This window comes from Phyllostomus discolor, chromosome 7 (genome assembly GCF_004126475.2).
Source record: "Phyllostomus discolor isolate MPI-MPIP mPhyDis1 chromosome 7, mPhyDis1.pri.v3, whole genome shotgun sequence".
Taxonomy (NCBI): Eukaryota; Metazoa; Chordata; class Mammalia; order Chiroptera; family Phyllostomidae; genus Phyllostomus; species Phyllostomus discolor.
The window spans coordinates 100,148,930-100,170,825 of record NC_040909.2 but is presented as its reverse complement, the minus strand read 5'-3'; the positions used below and the strand labels follow the sequence as shown (position 1 = coordinate 100,170,825).

Below are 21,896 nucleotides of genomic sequence, written 5' to 3'. Positions count from 1 at the left end.
TTACCAGGTGTTCCCTTGCAGAAAGGAAGGAAGAAGTTCGGATGCTGCAGTTTGCCTCAGAGTTGGGTTAAGAAGCATTCAGATAACTTGACCCCTGAGACCAAGTCTCTTGCACTCCCCTACCCGTGTTGCCAACACCCACATTTCAGATGACATCCCAACCACAGTTGTTCTCACCCATTCTCACCCTTTGATAAAAAGCATGTCTGGCCAATGAAGAGGGATGGCCATTAGGCAGCATCAACGGCAGGCTTTTCATAACCTCCAGTAAAAATCTTGTTATGAAGAGTCTGGCCTTTCTCCCCAAATTAAGGCTTCTCTGGCCAGGAAGAAAGCAATTATGAGGGGCTGCCCTGTAATAGCCATGGTGCTTTTATTTATCACTTACCTTCCTACGGAGGTCTGATTTACACTCATGTTCTACTTGAACCTTATGGAAGGAGTGCTCTGTGCCCTTTAGAACAGGCTGGAGAAGCTACCAGAGAAATTTGACAAGCTCCAGCTGTAGTAACACTAAGGCATCTAGCACATGGGAAGTGTGCTAGAAGTCTCAAAGGGAAACATCAGTGATTTCTGGGTCCTGACTTGGTCAGGCTAGTTTTATCATCCTGTTCTCAAGTGACTGCACGAGTACCAGGGAAGAACTAGCCTGCTTACAGGTTTATCAGGAAAAACTAAAAAGAATGTTAAGAAATAGGTTCAGTGGGATAGTTCAGAAGAATGTTGAATCTCTGGGATGAGGAAGGGAAAGGACTCCAGAATGGCTGGAAGTTCTTGAGAAATATTGTGACAACAGGCATAACTGATACTGTCATTAGGCCAAGTGTCTCATTCTGCCTGACAATCCCAGAGCTGACTTTATTGGGTTAACTCCTCAAAGTCTAAACTTCCATTGGCCAGATTCTAACCTAGAGAGAACATCTGTTTTTGGTAAGTTATCAGGAGGATGGTTTCTCCCAAGTATTTGTTTTTGGTAGTTGTTCCCTTATGTTGTTTTCTTTGCCACTTACACATAGGAATTCTTAACACAGCAAAAGGACAAGACTCGCCTGCAGAAGAGCCTGTGACTAGGGAGACAAGCAGAACTAAAGACGGTAAGTCCACCCCTCTACCCTAAGCCTGTGCAGGTGCCATGGACCAACCACATATCATAGGGGAAATCAGCCGACTGGAAACTACAGTGACCACATGTAAAGTGATGTAAGAAGTAACTCATTTACCACTCTACTTACTGTTTATAGAATATGTTCAAAATCATTATTTCATTTAATCATCAACAACTTTTTGAGTTGAGCATTCTTCCATTTTAAAAACAGAGGCGTGACTTGGCCAGGATCACATACAGGAATCATGTATAACTCCCAAGTCCAGTGTCCTCTGACTCATACTACGTGTATATATAGTAAGTCCCTGGATTAGTCAGAATCACAGTAGACAAAGCATTACATGAGCTGCTTAACTTTTTAAGCCCCAGCCATAGAATGCAGAGTTAAATTGTTTTTAAGATCTTTTACTTTAGGTGTATTGTGTTGGAAAGAGAGAACCAGACACTGAATGAGATGGATATGAGGTAAGAGAGAGAAAGTTTCACCAGTCCCAGTGGTAGTGTGAGTACAGGCTTGCACGCTTGGCAAAGTCATCCCACGTGACTGCCCTTCTGTTTTAAGGTTTCAGTCCCTTTAAGAGAAAGGTGAATGAGAGGCAATATGATTTATTTTAAGGACTACATTTCCACTTGAAAACTGCAGAAAGCAAATTACTCTTAAGAAGTTATATGTGCAATAAAAAAAACCCATATAGGCTTTATGGTCCAAGGATAATAAAAGTCTGCTTTATTTCTAAATAGTAACTTCCTCATATTGGAGTACTGTTCAAAATTCAATACAAATACAAATGTAAATTTCTTAGGTGGTCAAAATATGTCTGGTAACTTTCTGAGTTTCTTTTAAAGGCAGAATTTTTAAACCATGTAAAACAATTAGAAACAATGTACATCAACAGCATGTGTAAAATAAGCCACAGTTCAAATTTAAGCTGAACAACCAAACCATGTAAAGTTCCTCAACTAATATTTGCTAACATCTAGAACATTGCACATATTTTCAATAACTTAAAAGGTCTACCTATTATTCTCCCACTCACCAGAGGAAATAACTTTTAAAAATTTAAATAATAAATCCTACCATTTACTCATGGAAGGAGATTCTGGCATTAACTAGAGTTGAGGTTAACAGAAATAAAGATCATGAAGGTTTATCAAATATTTATCACTTATAGCAATTCATTAGAAGCCCAAGCTAGAAAAGAAAGGCAGTTTTCCACTTTCTAGTAACAGCTAAGGTCTATGTTGCATAATGTGATTCCACAAAACAGCATTCTGGCCAATGATCAACACCTGATAGGAAAATTTTCACCTATTCAGTGTTCCATTTTAAAGTTACTATTTTGACCAATATTAAAAAAAAATTAAACTCCATTATGCCTACAATTTCCATAAGTATTAACTTAGCAAACAAGTCATTTTTATGATGCCATTTATTAAACTGAAAGAAAAACATGTTACCTTCTGATTTTTACTTAAAAAGAGATTTAATTCAATTCTTTGATTCCTCCCTATTTGGAAACTACATTTTCTTCCTCAGACTGGATGGCACTGAGGTGACTTCCCTTTTTAAAGGAAAGCCTCATGGAATTTTAGCAAATCCCATCTCTGAGAAAATGTGAGAGAAAAATCTAAGATAAAAGTTCTGTTCAAGGTGAGAAGATTCCAATTTCAAATATTTCATTCCAACAACTGTTAGGCCAGCTCTTCCGTCATTGACTAGTAAACTAATTGCTGAAAGCAAATAACAGTGCCCTCATTATACACTTTTACCCAGACTGCTTTATGTCCAAATATATGCATATAGAACACTTGTACAAATTAGTGTTAAGAGTTAAAAACGCCCATCTACAAATGTCCTTTCTTCATTTTGAGATTGATAGAATTGTTTTCAAAACTGGAAATCTAAACATCCTGACTACACATTAAAAATGTGTTATGTCAGAATATAAGTATGTTCTGGAAAGCTTCAGAACTGACCTTCTTATAAAAAGCAAACATAAACTTAGAGTGCTTTTGCTATTGCTTAACCCTGTAGTTAGATTTAAAAGGAAACTACTGAATATTAAATTCAGGTATTTACTAGATAGTGTTGATTTCCACTAGCCAAATAGCCCTAACAAACCAACAGGTGAATCAGGTTTCTCAGGTCCTTGTCTATTAGGAATCTGAAACATTTTCAATTAAAGCCTTCATTTTTCCTGTAGACTTCAACATGTGTGGCCCAAACTAGAAAAGAAACAAAAATATAAAGATATTGGTTTATATAACAGCAATGATATATCCCTTCCCAATCATGCATCAAAGGGCTCGTACATTCTATATGAAAAAAATCAAGAAGCCAGATATTAAAAACTTTAATGGATGGACAGGTTATAACAGAACAAAAGGCAGAGGTAACCAAATTGCTTCCTAGAAAACTACAGTCACCTTAACTTGGTCCAGTTTTACTTCTGTGAGTAAAAGAAGCAAGTACCACAAAGAGTCCTTTTCAGTATCTAAAGAGTTTCAAAGATACTAGAATTTCTGAGGTACGTGTCACTCTGGAATGGATAAGCACAGGTCCCCCACGACAGTAACTTGAGTAAAAGGAATGTATGAAGTAAGAGCTGAGGCGCTTTCATGGAAGCCCCTGTCTCCACCGGTGAGAGAGCGCACACATCCTGCAAAGCCCAGGTCAACTCTCACCTGCCTCAGAAGACACTCACAGGGCGCTCCAAGCGAAAATGATCTTTTGTTCACTTTAAATTTCCATATCACAACATATAGTCAAGTCCTTAGATAAATTACCATTGGAGATGTTAAATACTGAAACTGGGGGTTAACTTTTACTCCTTCTTTATGCTTTTCTATAAGTAAGCTGCCTGTAAATCCTGTAGCACATCCATCTGAACCCTAACAGAGGACACAGCTGATTATCTGGTAACATGGAGGTGCTCAGCAAAGAAGTCTGAGGTAGTACTCACCAACACTGTTTCTGAAGTAGCCTCAGATGCAGGCTTTGAAATTCCTTTTTCAGCCTCACCTTGGCTATCGCTTCGATACCGGTAAGCAAATTTCTTTTTCAGAGCCTCTGCTATGAGGGCAGCAGGGTCAGTAGCATCCACAGGTTTGGGCCTTATATCTTGTTCTGACCTTAAGAGAAGTGAACAGAAACCGGGCCACGTTTCAGTATGTTGGCGTGCCTCTGGGAAGTGCTTCGTGTGCCTCTCCACACCTGATGGCACTTCACCACCACGGATACTCAATGAAGACACTGCTAGCAGTGAGATGGAAAGCCTAGATTTAAGGCTCAAGAAAAGAGCGCAAAGGTGCCCAGTGAATAACCACTAGGTTCATCGCAACAGCACTGACTATGCTCTTTCAGGGCAGGTCCAGTTTCATTCTTCTTTGGAAGCCCTAGTGACTATCATAGTGCGTACACAACAGGGCTTTACTGAGTGAATGGCGATGAAGACTCTACATGAGATGCAATGGGAGAAAATCAGCAAAGAAACCTGGAAAAGAAACCTAGTGTTTCCTCTGCTAATCTTCTAATTAACTGTACATAGGAGCTACCAGGGCCCATTTTTTTATAAATTAAAAACGTAGAACAAGTTCTCAAGAAGCCCAGGACTTTGTTTTACAAGACATTTAAAAATGAGGGAAGTGAGAAAGAAGGTAGATGTATCCTCACCTTTTTACTGACCGAAGTTTTACACTGTTCATGTCTTTAAGGATCTCTAGCATATTTGGCATATCAGGTTTCTTGGGGCTGTGCTTATCCAGCGTCTTTCCAGCACAGGCTTTTTTCTCTCTGCGCTCTCTGATCAGGTCAATAGCAGATGTACTTTGGTGGAGCGTTGAGGGAGGGAGGGGCGGCGGAGGGGGTGGTGGTGGCGGCGGTGGGACAGAGGGCAGTACTGTGGCAACAGGCAAATAAAATTTTTTAATTATGTTAGAGACTTCTGTATACCTGAAAACAGTATCTTTAAAAAGAATCTCAGTTATGTAGGTGGAAAGGAAGAAGTTTCACTTACTTGGTTAGAATCTAAATGCCTGAGTCTCAGTCACTGTATCATTTAATCCCAAACTCTCCAGATGGAAAAGTTCCATTTAACTTAACAGGAGTGTTTTTGTGATATCAAATGTTCAAGCCTGACTGTGGCACAGTTTGGAACTACTTTTAGATGAAATATAAAGTAGTCTGTACTGCATAAATACAATTAGATAATTTAGTATATGAAAACTTTCCAAAGACTGTTGAATAAATTTGTGGTTCATTTAAAGTATATTTATTCACATATAAGCTTTCCTAAACTTTACACACCTGCATTGACTGGATTGTTTGAAAGAAAAGATTTAAGATTTATTGAACAATTTCTGGGTGAATTAAAGTGGTTATAAAATAAGGACCTAAAATTCAGCTTTCTGCATAATTAGAGAGTCTTCTGTTGGGTGAACTACAGTGCTTAGGGGATGCAAAAAAGTTTTACTTGAATGTTTAAATCATAAACAGAACACCGACTAAACCCCAAATTATCTCACTGTTTAAAGCATTTTTCCTAGTCTGCCAGGACAGGGAGGTAAAGCAAAAGAGAATTGCAATTTCAATTTAGAAGAAAAGGGCAGGACTTCCGCTTTTTAAAGTTACACACAAATTTCATTTAACACTGAATGCTACTCAAGCACTGGTGCCTATAGTGATTTCACCCTCCATCCGCCTTGGCGGTACCCAGGTTGGATGAGGTTTCTGTGTGACATTACATTGAACTCCAGGAGCACTAGCAAAGTCACTCAGAGGCAGAGTAACCACCCTTCTCCTTTAGACAGAATTGGTTAATCCTTAATCTAGCCAGGAACAACAGGAGGAAAACAACTACTACTGCCAACAGGTTAGTAGACTAGGATTTCAGGCCTATGGTTTCTCCAAAGTGACAGTGCCACACAAATGAAAGCAGCAGTATCAGACCAGGAGTTGACCTGAACAACAGAAAATGACTTAAGTAGCTCCAATGTGCTAAAGGCATTTTATGTGATTTCCACACTTTTCTCCCACAGTAACTCCATAACATAGGTACTGTTACTGTATTTCGCCATGTATAATGTGCACCCACGTTCTTGGCCCAAACTTGAAGTAAAAAAATCTTTTAGAATTTTTAATTCAATTTTTAATTTATATAAAACCATTGATCATAATTCCAGGGTTCTAGGGTTACCTTTTTAATGCATAAGCATAAATAAAAGAATTAAAAATATTTACATGGATATGGAATTAGCATTACCCATGTATAATGCATATCCTTATTTTCCCCTCAAAAATTGGGCAAAATGCGCATTACACATGGCAAAATACGGTAGTCCCATTCTAGAGCAGGAAAGGGAGGCAGAAAGGCTAAGGACTTGCAGGACATAAACAGCACTCAACCCTGTCAGCCTGTTTTGAGATGACCCCACGTCTGACAGGACTGGTGCCATTAAGTTTCCCATAGCACTCACCTAGTTAGTAATTCAAGTGCAGGACTTTGAGTGTTTTCCAAATATGCCCACTTGTCAACCTCTCTGATAACACCAAGTTTGTTCAAAACAAGCAAAAACCACTTACACATGACTGGGTCCTAGACTAGACTATGCAAAGAGGACTGACTCCTATTTTTTTAGCAACCCCACTGGCTGTTACTTGCTAATGAATTTTGAAATTAGGGACATTCTTCTGATTTCCAGTTTGCTGGTTAAAACAAAAACAGGACTTACAGACCTGCAGTAAGATTTTGCTGTTCTTGCAAGGTCACAATTTTGGCAATCTGAGCTCTGAGAGCAGCAAGTTCATTTTCAAGAGCACAGATCTTCTGCAGTGCTTCCTCATTCGCCAGTGGTGTCTTCAGTTGAGGCTCTTCTGGAGACAGGTTTGGTAAGGAAAACTGCCTGCTTGGGGGCTTCTCAAAGAAGGGAAGGTCATCCTGAAAGGGCTGCCCTGACCTGACCTCTGTCCTGCAAGGAAGACATAAAGCTGGCTGTCATAAGCTTTGTAAGAAAATATTGAAAATATTAAAAACATCGCCAATTAACCAGAAAATAACATCTGAGAACCTTTCAGGCTGATCTTCATAAATTCTCTCCTATAAGTTTCAAAGCAATGAAGTATTCGTCAACTGAATGTAGGCACATACATACCAGGCCCAGGTTTCTTGTCGCCATCATTCTTTTGAATCTGGATAATATGCACAAGGCATCAAAGACTCCAATTTGTATTTTGTGTTGAAGTGAAGACACATTTTAATGCTCTTAAAAATGGCAAACTAATTACTAGTATCGACAACAAAATCAAATCAGTAATGCATTGGCCCTTCCCCAGGGTCTTGGCTTCTGCATTTCAATGTCAGTATTAATCAAATTTCAAGACAAATTGGGCCAAATACAGCACCAGAAACTGAAGAGGGAAAAAAAAATCGTTAATTGAACCCATTCAGTAACTACATGGTAACTAAGGAATCACTTGGGTGCACTTGGGTGTAAAAAATGTAATGTTCGCTGCTCCACAGCTCCAAATGGAAGTTTTTTGGGGTTGAGAATAAAATTCAGATTTCTTCTGAACTGTCCATTTGTATACTTACCCATTTCTTTCTATTTTCTACAATTAGGATTTCCTGGCCTCTGAGCCCCCCAACCCCCTATTTTCCTTCCAGCTTTATGGAGGTATAATTGACAAATAGTGTGCATATTTAAGGTGATTTGATATATGTATATATTTTGAAATAATCACAATCAAGTTTATTAACAGACCCCAGGTTCCCTCAGTTTCACGTGGTCATGTTTTGGCTAACAAGATGCATGCAGACTGTTGTGAGCCATCTAGGAAGGCTGCTTAAAGGGAAATGACTCCATGAAAACGTCCTCTCATCTCCAGCCTCACAACCCTCCTTCTCCTGAGAGCACTGAGTGCCAGGCGATGACCGAGTTTGAGAGTCCTAGAAGGCCAGGCGCTAACCTTGACATGAAGCCAACACTAAGGACGGCAGAGAGCCTTGGCTCGGTCCCTGAGGACACTGTGGAGCCACTGTCAGCTCTAGACTATCTGCTTTAGTTGTTTTTGATTTAAGACAGAAATAAACCACATGGAGAGAAAAATAAACTCACATCCTGTTGAAGGCACCATTATTTTGGGCTTCTATGTTCCATACAGTCAAACTTAATTCTAAATGTTAATATAACATTTATATTCAATTCTATTTTATTTTTCCTTTAACTGGATATTGGTATTTTACTTTCACTTGAAAGTTGTGAAACTCTCATTATATCTGTGAGAGTTTCATTGTATCTATGTTTTGAATGGGGAATTTTTGGATTCTTAGCTTTTGGTATTAAGCACTGATTTCAGGTGTTTTTCTTTATATTTTAATCTGTTTATGCCCTGTTAATTGACCTGCCATACACAGAGGATGCTTGCAAATTGTTTTTTTATCTGTAACATTATCGATCAATAATGATGTCTTAGTTCTTGCCTAGCAACTGACTTTAATAATACTAACCATATTAATTTTATTTGGAGTATGTGTGGGATAAGGAAATATGTTTGACCTGCAAAGCTTCAATTACTACTTTTATACCCACAAGAGGAAGGAACAGGAGATGAAATTTCTAGAAAAGTATAAGCTTAAACAAAGGTAAAATCGTCTATAAGGAATAGTATCAATGCTTTGATTAAATATATGTTCTTTGAAACGTTATTACATAAGTTAGAGATTAGATGCACTGCTCTAATCAATCTACAATAAAGAAATTTATAAGACATTAAAGATTTTGAAGAAAATCACTGTGGCTCTTTGTTGATACAATAGGCTAAATTCTGATTTCTACTTACCTTTTATAGATAGGAATGGGTCAAATTGGTTTTACAGCTCTGTACAAGAAATACCTTAAATTACAAGTGGGTAGAAACTAATCTATTGAAGTTTTGGGGGGGTTACATAGTATTTAATAGCAAATATTTAATATGCTTCATCAACTATGTTCTTTAAAAAATTTTTTTTAAATTGATGTTAGAGAGAAAGAAACATCTATTTGCTGTTCTGCTTATTTGTGCATTCATTGGTTGGTTCTTACATGTGCCCTGACCAGGGACTGAACCTGCAACCTTGGTGTATCAGAACAATGCTTTAACCAACTGAGCTACTCAGCCAGGGCCCTCAACTATATTCTTGATAACTGTATGTTTTTAACAAAACTGAACACAAGAATAATGTTTTGAAAACTACGTCTTGAAAGAACTAGGGGACCTATGGGAGACAGGACAGTGGTAATGAGAGAATTCTAGTTTTAGGAACAATCTGAGTAAAATACAGAAATCTCCAATGTAGAATGAGTATGCTTGTTCAAAAAAACAGTGTGGAGAAAGATGGAATAGTTGTAGTAACTGAGACTGAATTTATACGAAACAGGTCAGAAGCAGTGTGTTCTCAGGACAGGATGGACACCACCACCATGGGCACCTGGAAAATGACAACTGGATAGAAGGGGAGAGGAGAGAAACACAGAACAGGTGGATAAAGACTGAGCTCTATCCCCACTGTCTTTCATTTTCACATACCTAAAATAATATATTTATATCTGAGTGTGGAAGTGAGGGTGAAGGTTTGTTCTTAACAACAAATACAGTGACATTTTGGATACTGGAATCTTTAGTGCTACTAAACAAAAGTTACAGTACTGTTTATTCAACAACCAGTGGTCCCGTCAGTAGATAGCATTTCCCTACCTAAAATTCTCCTCGACATCACAGATACCAAAGGTACTGAATGTTTTTAAGTTAATTGTTGTCATTCAAGTAAGGCAATCTTCAAATCCCATGAACGTTTACTCTAACATATCCAAAACTGGAAGAAGAGAATTTGGCTTAGGATCAACTGCAAGGGATGTCTGAACATCTTAACTTTCTTTAAACTAAACTATCTTCTACCCAAAAAATTGTAAACAGAAATTAGTGAATACTGAATAGCAATTACAATGTCAAAAAAAAATCTCCCCATTACTCTTACAGGTGAATTTTATCCTTTGTTTTTCCATCTGCTGAAAATTAAGGACAAACTACTCATCAATCTTGAATATCAGTATGCTGGCCGGAGTAAGATTTAAAAGAAAAAAGCTTAGGGCCATTAGCAAAATGATTTAGGCAAGTGTCAGATCCACCTGTATTTTATATCTATGCTATTTTTATGACTTTGAATATATAGATTCTGCATTTCTCTGTGAAATACTATTGATGGTTATACGTTTAAACAAAGTAATTATAAAAAATATATAAGTTTAAATGTGGCTTTTTATAAGCTGAAAAACGAAAGTAATCCTTAAATGATCATGTCTTCTCAGAGGTATAAAAAGATCAACATCTACAGGAGCTCAAGAACCAAAAACAAACAAAAATAAGAGTTGCACTCTAATATTCTTCCTTGTGTATGAGAAAAGTTTACATTTTATGAAAATTCTAACACATGCTCTTTGCTTTAACAACACACACATCTTTTTCCCACAGACATCTGTTTTGTAAGACAGTGAACAAATAATTCATTCTTAGAACCAATCTGTTTTGCCATTCTTCCAAAACCTATTAAGAGCCAGAATTAAGGTAGGCTTAATCTAAACTAAGAGAAATGCTCTTTAGATTTTTTTGTGTATATAATTCAGAGAAATTTTAAGGAACAAAAACCAAGTATGGATGTCCCTAAAGCAGAATACAAACAGCTAAAATAGGATTATTATTTTTTTTTTCACAGCCGACTGAAGAAGAGATGAGGATATGGGGGACTTCTGGGCATCCTTTTGGCTTATAGCCTGGTGGGGAGCAAGGGGAGTGCTGGGTCTTGTGGGAGAACAGAGCTCTGAGCAGGAGTGCTCCTAGCTACCCCACCCCCACCCCAAAGTTGGAATCCTGTAAATAAAAACCTGTTTCCTTTGACATTAATTGTTGGGTTATGTATCAAGGTGATACATGGATGGGCCCCAGTTTGCTTGGTTACATTTTCCCAGAGACAGAGTACTGTGACATTAATACCACAGTGACAGATAAAGCCTCAAATTGCATGGTAAGAGGACTAGTATTCAGTAATTGTCAAGAAAAAGTAAAATGCCACAAAAACTCATCCTCCTTTCTGCTTTGTCCTATTGTGTAAAATATTCTTACATCCCAAGCTGGGTGCAGGAGTCACTGGTAAACCAAAACCACCAGTGGATGCAGGTTAGGGTGAGTCCCAATAAACCTGCACTCTCAGCTAAAGGACCAAGAAAGGAGCAGCCTCCCGAGATAGGTAACTCCAGCCAACACCACATAAAAGACTGTGGCCCCACCTCAACCATGTTGAGGTCAACTTCCTGGTAAGGGCTATAATGAGGTACCTCAAACCCTGAATAGTCTCAGAGAAGACAGGGAACCAGGACTTTTAATGAGGCACCTCACCTCCCTATATATGAGTGGACACAATCTGGGGAGCCTGGAATTTCACCCCCCGGAACAGTAACATGGCACACTCCCCTACTGGCTGGTATGGTATCACAGGTGGCCTTGTGAGGAGCCTGAGTTCCCACCCACCCAGCAGTAATAAGGAGCCTGCCCCTGGAGGTGATCAGAGACCTTGTGGGAAACCTGGACTTCTGCTCCCATGAGGCAGTAATGTGGTGGCACCCACTCTTCTCCTACCAGAGTGCTATCAGAGAAAGCCAGCTAAAAGAAAAGATCCAGTTTCATATATCCAAAGTATCTAGGTTTCAATGAAAGGGGAAAAAAACCCAAAAACCCACAAAACTCATACTAAGAAACAGAACACAAACAGGACTTCTGGTTAAAATGGGAGGCGAGGTAAACTCTGAACTACCTTATGACCAGGCAATTCTACTTCTGGGTATCCATCTAAAGAAGTCCGAAACATTAATTTGAAAAGAGACATAAGCTTCTATGTCCACTGAAGTTTATTTACCACAGCCATGATATGGAAGTAACACAGAGGCCCATCAACTGACAAATGGATAAAGGTGTAGCACATGTATATACAATAGAATATTACTCAATCACAAGAAAGAATGAAATCTTACCATTTACAACAATATGGATGGACCTAGAGAGTATTATGCTAAGTGAAGTAAGTCAGAGAAAGATAAATACCATATGATTTTACTTATATGTGACAAACAAAACAGAAAAACTCAAATACACAGAACAACTGATGGTCACCAGATGGGAGGGGGATGGGTGAAAAAAGTGGAAAGGATCAAAGAAGTACAAATTAATTGCCAGTTATAAAAATAGTCATGGGGATGTAAAAGACAATCAGTATAAGAAAATTCTGGGATAACTGTTAAGATTATCTGGCAGGTTTTAGAGCAGCTATGATAAAATGATTTCAATAAGCAATTTCCATCACTTTGTGAGCTAGTGAAAAAATAATCTCAGCAAAGAAACAGCCACTATAAAGGAGAACCAAAACAATTTAAAACTAAAAAGTAGAATAACTGCAATAAACACAATGGATGGAATAAAAACCAGAATAAAGAGAGGAAAGAATCAGTGAATTTGGAACTATAATAACAGAATTTATCTAGTCTGAAAAACAATGCAGAGAGACTGGGTGGGGGAGGGGGGAGATAGTCTTAGTGACCTGGGGGACTACAGCAGAAGATCTAACATTTGTGTCATCGGGGATGTCAGAAGGAAAGGAGAAAGAGGGCAAGTATGAAAAATACAGACAGAATCAACCCCAAGAAATCCACGCCAAGACACATTTTATTCAGACTTTCAGAAACCAAAAGCAAAATTTTAAAGAATCTAGATAGAAAGGAAATCTTATAGTGGAAAACCTTTTGAATGACAGAAGGTTTCTCATCTGAAACATAGAGGCTTGCAGAAACTGGTATTTTTAAAGGGCTGTAAAAAACAAACTATGAACCTATAACCTTTATATCCAGCAAAAATACCATTTAAAATTGGAAAGTCAAGAATTCTCAAATGAAGGAAAACTAAAATAATTCATCACCAGCAAACCCACTGTAAGACAGATGACTAAAGGAAACTCTCAACAGAAAGAAAACAAAAGGAACTTTACATCTGGCAGAAAGAAAAACACAATTAGCAAAAATATGAGTAAATAGACTTTTCTTGAGTTTTCTAAGTTGTTTGATGGCTGAAGCAAATATTCTATTGTCTGATATGATTCTAAATGTCTGTAGAAAATTATTAAGGATATTATAACAAAAGGAGGGTTACAGGGACCTAAAGGAAGACCTGAACTGCTCAAATTACACCAACAACAGAATGTGGTGAGTTACCAGTTATGTTTACACAATGCAACACAGTAAGTCCCCATGTATGATTTTAAGTGAAATGGCATATAATGAAACCAGTATTACTATAGGCTAATTGATATAAAGTTCATGCAATATACCATCCACTAATGAAACAATGTACAAAACCATGCTATTTTGAGTACCTGTTCCTAAATCAACCACAAAAAAAACTATACAAAGAAGATACATCAAAATAAGTCGTGAAATTTCAAAAAAAAAAAAAAAAGTTTATCCCACATGAAGGTAGAAAAAAAGAAAATAAAAGAAAAATAGGGGGAAAAATACACTGAATAATGACATGTAAATAGTTTACATATTCCAATTAAAAGACAGACTGCCAGAGTGTTTTAAAAAATATGACTGAACAATGTGCTATCTACAAGAAACTCAGTTTAAATGTTGTGACACAGGTACAGTAAGAGTAAAAGAATTAAAAAGACATTATGCAGACATTAACCAAAAGAAAATAGCCATAACTATAATTATTTAGATAAAGTAGACTTAAGAGCAAAGAAATTTATCAGGGACAGAGAGAGACATTATGTAATAGTAAAATGATAAAATACATAGCAACCCTAAGTGTGTATGCAACAAACTACAGACCTCCAAAACAGGAAAAGCAAAAACTGTTAGAATACACAAATCTACATAATATAATTGAAGACTTCAACACCCCTCTTTAAACAATTTTTAGCATAGAAAATCAAAAAGATTATAGAAAAATTCAACAGCATCAAACAATAGGATGTAATTGATATTTATAAAATATTGCATTAACAGAAAATACATTATTTTCAAGTATCCACATAATATATACCAAAATGGCCCATATCCTAGGCCAATAAAAACACCTCAATAAATTTTAAAAAATGGAAATATACAGTGTGTGTTCTCTGACCACAGCCCAATCAAACTGGAAATCAATAACAGAAAGATAATAGAAAGTTTTCCAGAGACTAAACCATAAACTTCTAAATTATTAAAGGGTCAACGATGTCAAGGGAAATTAGAAAACACAACTGGATCAAAATGAAAATATAACACATCAAAACCTGTGGTACACAGCTAAAGTAGTGTTGAGAGGGAAGTTTATAGCACTAAGTGTTTTTAGTAGAAAAGGGAAAAGTCTCAAATACTATAAGTTCCCACCTAAAAAAACCTAAAGAACAAAATAAACTCTATGCTAGCAAAAGGAAGAAATATAAAGAGGAGAAATTAGTAAAATTGAACAGAAAGAGAAAAAAGATGAAATAGAGATTAATAAAACTGACATACAAAGCAAAAAGGGAGGACATATCACTAATACCAGGGATGAAACAGGTATCACTCACTATACACCTTGTAATCATCAAAAGGATAATAAGGAATACAGTAAGTTTTCACTTAAAGTCCTCTCCCAAAGGAATCTCCAGGCCCAGATGGTTTTTCACTGGAGAATCTAAGGCTGGGCACAGGGGTCTTACACTGACAGCAAAAACATTATCCATTAAAGGAAAAAGGGATGAAGTGGACTTTATCAGAATAAATTCTTGCTCTGTTAGCCACCCTGTTAAATAGGGGGAAAAAAGATACAAAGTGGGGGAAAATGTTTACAAACCACATATTTGAAAAGGACTCATATCTAGAATATATACAAAGGACTCCAAGGTAAAAAAGAGTGGCAATACCAAAGCTAGTGAGAATGCAGAGAAGCCAGATCAGCCATACACTGCTGTGGGGATGTAAAGTGGTACAGCCATTCTGGAAAATAGTTTGTCAGTTTCTTAAAATCTAAACATGCGACTGTTACAACTCATCTGACCCAGAAAATGCATTTAGTCCAGAAAAATGAAAATGTATATTCACGGAAAAACTTGCACACAAATGTTTCTAACAACTTTATTCCAAAAACTAGAAACAAACCAGATATCCATCAACTTGTGCATGGTTAACAAACTGGTCCATCCACATCCAGGAATACTGAGTTCTGGTTCAAGATGGCAACACAGAAAGAATAGTGAGATCCTAAACCTATCTCCTGCCATGAACACACCAAATCTACAGCTACATATGGAACTATATCCTCTGTAAAAAACTAGCTGAGCAAGGATGACACATTAAACAAGTAAGCTGGACAGGCTGAGACACAATCTTGTCATAAACACCACACCCCAGGCACAGGGACCCACACTCGGGAAGGAACTCAAAACCCAGAGCTGCTTCCTGTGGAGCAGAGTCTGAACACCACATCAGAGGCCCCAACTTTTAAGATCAGAGATGAGCACCCAAAACATCTAGCCGTGAAAATCAACAGGGCTCATATCCAACAGACCCATAGAAGAGTATAGTAATCTGAGAAAACGGTCTCAAGAGTGCTGGGACTCTCTCATCCCAGGATCCAGCAAAGAAACAGCTGATCCTGTCCAGACTTTGCTAATCTTAAAGAATTGGCCTGAGGATACAGTAGTCTAATTTACATATCTAGGGGCATGCTGGGATATAGTCTGGGAATGGAGGCTGGCAGGTGCTAACTTGAAGTGTCATCTTTCCACTCCTCAAAACCTTAGGTCTTCTGACCTCCTCTACCCCCTGCAGGTACTATCGTTACCTTCCCCTTTTGCCTTGCTGGTCCACAGCACCAGTATCTTCCTACTTTTGTGGCTGTCACCCAGGGGACAGCCCTTTGATCACCTGGCTCTGAAGGCAAGAAAGTCTTGCATTCCTGGTTGCCATGGGACTGACTAACAATCAAAGAGACAGTTCTTAGCAGACTACCACCCCCAGGGCACTGCACAGACAGCAAACTTGAAACATCCCCAACTTTCTGAGAAGACCTATTTCCTCATCCACAAGCTTTGGCCTGAAGGGCAGGCTTCAGATTTGTCACACTTTTAGGGGCCACAGAGAGATTCTCAGGGAACAGAGGTCAGTAGATGCAGTCTTTGCACTCTTCCTTTGCTTCACTCCAGCTAGTTGATATTTCCTCCAAAAGATGCTTACACCCTTGTCAGGCACCCTGATTTTTGAGCTGCCACCAGGCTATAATGCCTGGCTCTGTTGGCAATGATACTTACACTAATGGGTTCCAAAGTAGTATAACCAAGGGAGAAAGAGCTCTTAAACAGTGACTGCTCCTAGGGCACAGCAAGAGGCAACAGACCCAGGAACTCAAACCTTCTGTGACAAGATATCTATTTATCGTGATAGGTAGAGCCTGGGGGGCAGGCTTCTAAATGTAATCCTCTTACAACTGTAAGAGGTACCTTTGCTACACCCCAGAGCACCAGTATCTCTTAGAGGGGAGCTTTTACAAGTATTTGCTTTTTGAGGCTGCTGCCCCTTGATTCCCTGACCTGGTGTCCAGAGAGGTTTGCATTGCAGGACCCCACAAGAATGTAATCATCTGAGAGACAGTTCTAAGCAGGCTACTACCCCCAGCATATGGCACAGACAGCAGACTGAAACACAGTCCCAGGCTTTCTGTGAAAAAGGCCAATAGTTCCTCATCCCAGAGCTTCACCCTAAGGGGCAGACTTCAGGTTTGTACACACATCTGGAGGCCTCTAGAGGAGCTCTCAGAGAGAGTATCTTTGCGTTCTCCCTTTGTCTCACCACAGCTCACTGATATCTCCCAGAAAGTTACACACTCACCTGAAGCCCCAATTTTTGTGACTGCTGCCCAGGAGATACTACCAGATTGCCTGGCTCTGGTGGCCAGCAAGGCTTAACTTGGGGTCCCACAGGACTGTATATATTTGCATACTTTAAAAGTGCTGCCTTAAAGTCAGGCTACTAATCAGCCTGAATCTTGGTGCTGACCAAGATCTTCCCCTGTGGAACCCTGAGAGTTCTTGGCACATCCTAAACTACTGGAACTATTGAAAATAAAATAGCTTGCTTGGACAATCACATAAGTTTGAAGGGCAACCAAGAGGTAGGCCAGGGTTAAATGAGAAGATTCATCTCCTACATGAGGCCAGTCCTTCAAGAATGGGAGAGGTGGCTGTTTCATCTAATGCACAGAAACCAACACAGGCAGGCAAAATGAAGAAACAAAGGAATGGGTTCCAAACAAAAGAACAAGAGAAACCTTAGAAAAAATCTTAACGAAAAGAACGTAAGTTAGTTGAAAAATACTTGAAGTTCAAAGTAATGGTCATGAAGATGCTCACTGAATGCAGGAGAAGAATGGATGAACACAATGAGAAATTCAATAGAGACAAAAATATAAGAAAGTATGTTTATTTGTCACAGAGGTAAAGAATACAATAGCAGACCTAAAAAATACTCTAGAGGGATTCAACAACAAATAGATAAAGCAAAAGAAAGTATCAGTAAACTCCAAGACAGGGCAATGGAACTCACCCAATCAGAGCAGCAAAAAGAAAGGGACAGAAAAACTTATCTGAAGAAATAATGGCTAAAAACTACCCTAACCTGGGAAGGAAAAGACATCCAGATCCAGGAAGCCCAGATGTTCCAAGTAGAAATGCAGAGACTCACACCAAGACACAGAAGCCTAGAAAAAGTGCTCCAACACTGAAGAAGTGAATAGCTCTTATAAAGGCAGAAAAGTCAGTAGAAATACATCTGGCACTTAAGAAGTTTTAATTAGGGTATCTATGTTTCAATGATTAACAGGATTAACAGTTTTACATAGAACAGAACAGAAGTAGTACATACAAAGATAAGGTTGAATTGCAGGTGTCAGGAAAAAAGAACCAAATTGCCTTCAAGCTCTTTGAGGTGATTTTTATCGAAATGTAGAATGGGCAATATTTTTCTGTAATCACTGACCTTTAGTGTTGAAACCCTGTAAGATGTACACTTAACTAGCCCCCATGATTTTGCCTGAAGGAGTAATTTTAGGGAGGGTCATTATTCTTTCTGGTTACTGATTTAGTCAGGAGCATATGCACCCTTTCCTTTCCTCACTGTCATACCAAGGAATACTACTCAGTAATAAAAACTATTAATATATATAACAATCTAGATGAATCATAATAGAAATATGATTAGTGAAACAGTCCCAAAAGGCTGCATATTGTATGATTCAATTTATAAGACATTTCTTGAAATGACAAAATTGTGAAAATGGAAAACAGGTGGTTGTCATCAGTTAAGGAGGGGCCGGGATGGAAGGAAAGTGGGTGTGATCATACAAGGCAATGTGAGGGAAACCTGTAGTATGGAAATGTTATGCATTTTGTCTTTATCAGTGTAAATATCCTGGTTGTGATCTATATGCTATAGGTTTTGTTTTGGGGAGGTTTTTAATTGAATTTATTGGGGTAACACTGATTAATAAAACTATATAGGTTTCAGGTATACAATTCTATAATACATCATCTGTTTATTGTATTGTGTGTTCATTACCCCAAGTTAAATCTCCTTCCATCACCATTTATGCCCCCTCACCTTCTCTCACCTCCCCCCAACCTCCTTTCCACTGTCATTTTGCCATTACTGTCGGAGAATATTGGGTAAAGGCTACAGGGAGTGTCTTGGTATTATTTTTACAACTACAATTATCTTAAAAAGTTTAATAAGAAAAAATAACCATCTTAAAAAAAGAAAGGCTCTTCACCTCTAATTCTACAATACCTGGTCTGTGTTCATCTACTGTTATGTCCCCACTTCTACTTGTCATTCAAACCAGATTCTTTCTATTCTCTTAGATTATTTGATTCTTAGTTTATCCAGCAAATACCACTCTAATGAAATTACTCTTGCTAAAGTCAATAATCTTCCAACTGCAACAGAAAATTGAAACTTGCTGGTTTTTTAATTTACCTAGCTTTGAGGTTATTTGACACAGATGACTAGTGTGTTCCCCTTCCATGAGTCTTCTCTATCCCTACTTCTACAGCAATACCTTCCATCAGTTCTCTTTCTGCCTCTTGAGCTGCTTCTTCCTGGCACTGGGGGACCGGGGTAGGGGTGAGGGTGGATGGAGTGGTTCTTTTTTTTTTTTTCCTGATTAACTCTCAAATGCTGCCTTTGTCCCAAACACAAATGCTCTTCATGTCATATACATGCTCTTATGAGCACACTATCAGCCATTCTATCTATATGCCAAAGAACAAGCATTTCTTATCAATATCTAGTTATGGTTCTACAGGAATGTTAATGTCCAAGAGGAAACTCAAATATAACACAGTCCAGATTGGATACCTCCTCTTGTTCTCACCCACCAAAAAAAATTTTTTTTCTATATTCCTCTTTTTTCATTATTCTCATAATTATCCTAGCCAGAAACCTAGGATTATACGATTCTTCCTTTCTTAACCCCAATATCTAAAACATGTTTTCTGTCTTTATAGTTCTTCTGAGTATCTCAACTTTGTCCCTGTGCTCCATTTCTTCTGTCAGTTTCTTAATTTAGTCAAACTCTGATCATTTCTCTTTGGACTATTTCCTGGCCAGGCTTCCTTCTATTCTTTACATTGTTTGCAGGGAAATTTTACTAATATACAAATTTGATAATACTGTGGTGCTTAAAATCTTCCATGACTCCATACTACTTTCAGGAAAAAGTCTATAAATTTTTTAGCCTAACATGTATAACCTTTAAAACGCTATCTACTTTCTATAATCATCTCCTATAGCTTACCCTTCTCTGCTACTCCCTAGCCTCACTGAGCCATTTGGAGTTTCCTAAATATGCCATGTTGCCTCCTAATTAGTACTTTTAAACACATTGTTCACTTTTCCTGAGATACAGCCTTCCTATTTAATTGGCTCCTACTGCCCTTTATCACTCAGCTCTAAAATCCTCCTCTTTGAGAAGCCTTGCTGAACTTCTCCCACCCAACAGTGGCCTTCTATATTTACTTATTAGACTTTACAGTATCATTACTGATTTTTCTCTTTCCTCTCCTCTAGCACACCAAGTATTCCTATAAAGCTGGGACCACATCTTATTTTACCTCCGTATCTTCAATGCCTAATAAGAATGAAGAGTTGAAATATGTTGAATAACTGTTTATGAAACTGAGGCATACAAATGGAAGTCCCTCTCCAGAACTCACCTTGACCCAGAATTTTTAGGAATCATTCTCCAATTATTACACCAATTCCCTAATATAACACACACTGATTATTCTACCCTAATAAGACTCTTTTAATACTATACTTAAATAAACATATTTATGGCAGTTCTTTCTGGTCTGTCATATTAGAACATCTAAAAGGCAAGGAATTCTGTAATTCTTAAGGATGCAGTAATTACATGTGCCTACAAACTTTATAAACAGTAGCTGAGTGTTTAAAATGAGCAGAAAAGAAGACTGCTAAAAAAAAACTCCACTGGGTTAGTTATTAGAGATTAAATTCAGCTATTAAAAGGAAATATTGCAAAGGTATCATCTTTTAAAATAATAAGTACTACATCTCAGCTCCTATAAGCTTCCGGACTAACCTTCGTCTTGTAGAGCAGTCTCCTTCTTCTTTGGCTATCCACCCAACATCAGCAAAAGATGCCACTGAATCCTCTCCTGGGTAACTGGGGCTCCATTCTGTTGTCGGGCTGGTAAGCTATAAGTTACATATAGGGTAAGTTTGTCATCTGGCACCAAAAATATTAGACTAAAACTTTGAAAAGATTTCATTTATTTATTTTTAGACAGAGGGGAAGGGAAGGAGAAAGATAGGGAGAGAAACATCAATGTGTGGTTGCACTTGTGTGCCCCCCTACTGGGGACCTGGCCTGCAACCCAGGCATGTGCCTTGACTGGGAATCGAACCAGTAACCCTTTGGTTTACATGCTGGCGTTCAATCCACTGAGCCACACCAGCCAGGGCAGAATAAAACTTTTTAATCACCTAAATAAAAAGCATCAGCTTTAGTATTACAAACATACAGACAGCTTCATTTTCATTTCCACTAAGTCCCCATGAAAGGGACCATTTAGTTAAAGCATATATTGCCAAATAATGTATGACAATCACTGAATTAAAATTTAAATTTATTCAATTTCCAATATACAAGTCAAACGAGACAGTTTGCTTTTTAAAAACCTCTGGTCACCCTAAAACACTAGGAAAATATTTAGAATTTAAGCATTAACAATACATTTTTTTGAAGAGGTCTGGTTTTTTTAAAAGGTATAGGAACAGAAAACAGAACAAGTATAAGCAAGTGACAAATTTGTGCTAAATCTGGCAACATTTTAAAATGAATATTTATAGATATACTATTATGCTGAAATACATTTTTTAAAAAATCCTTAAATCTCTTGATTTTTAAATAAAAGTATTAACTGTTGAAGAACTAATAGAACAGAATTCACTAGCTAACCTTAAACAAAGAACAGAATATTTAAAATACAACAAAAGTATAAAAGTTCTGAAATTTACCATAAAAAATGGAAGTATAATTTAATTGAATTAAATTTAAGTTTTGTTATAGTAAAACAAAGACTCTTTGAATAATAATTCATGAATAATAATTTTTAAAAAATCATCAGAGCATTTCCAACAAGTTGGAATAGGGTTTAAGTGAAAA

General features: G+C 37.8%; 1 protein-coding gene across 1 annotated transcript in view; it reads right to left on the bottom strand.

The window, feature by feature from the left end:
- Positions 1-1,802: 1,802 nt before the first annotated feature.
- The window catches only part of MTFR1 (mitochondrial fission regulator 1), a 72,680-nt gene continuing 52,586 nt past the window's right edge, over positions 1,803-21,896 (bottom strand). Inside the window, exons 4-8 of the mRNA XM_028533846.2 lie at positions 20,811-20,926; positions 6,840-7,072; positions 4,779-5,004; positions 4,069-4,237; positions 1,803-3,331 (exon numbers count right to left, since the gene is read on the bottom strand). Coding sequence (XP_028389647.1) covers positions 3,263-3,331; positions 4,069-4,237; positions 4,779-5,004; positions 6,840-7,072; positions 20,811-20,926 — 813 coding nt within the window. The 3' untranslated portion in view covers positions 1,803-3,262. The remainder of the gene's footprint in view (positions 3,332-4,068; positions 4,238-4,778; positions 5,005-6,839; positions 7,073-20,810; positions 20,927-21,896) is intronic.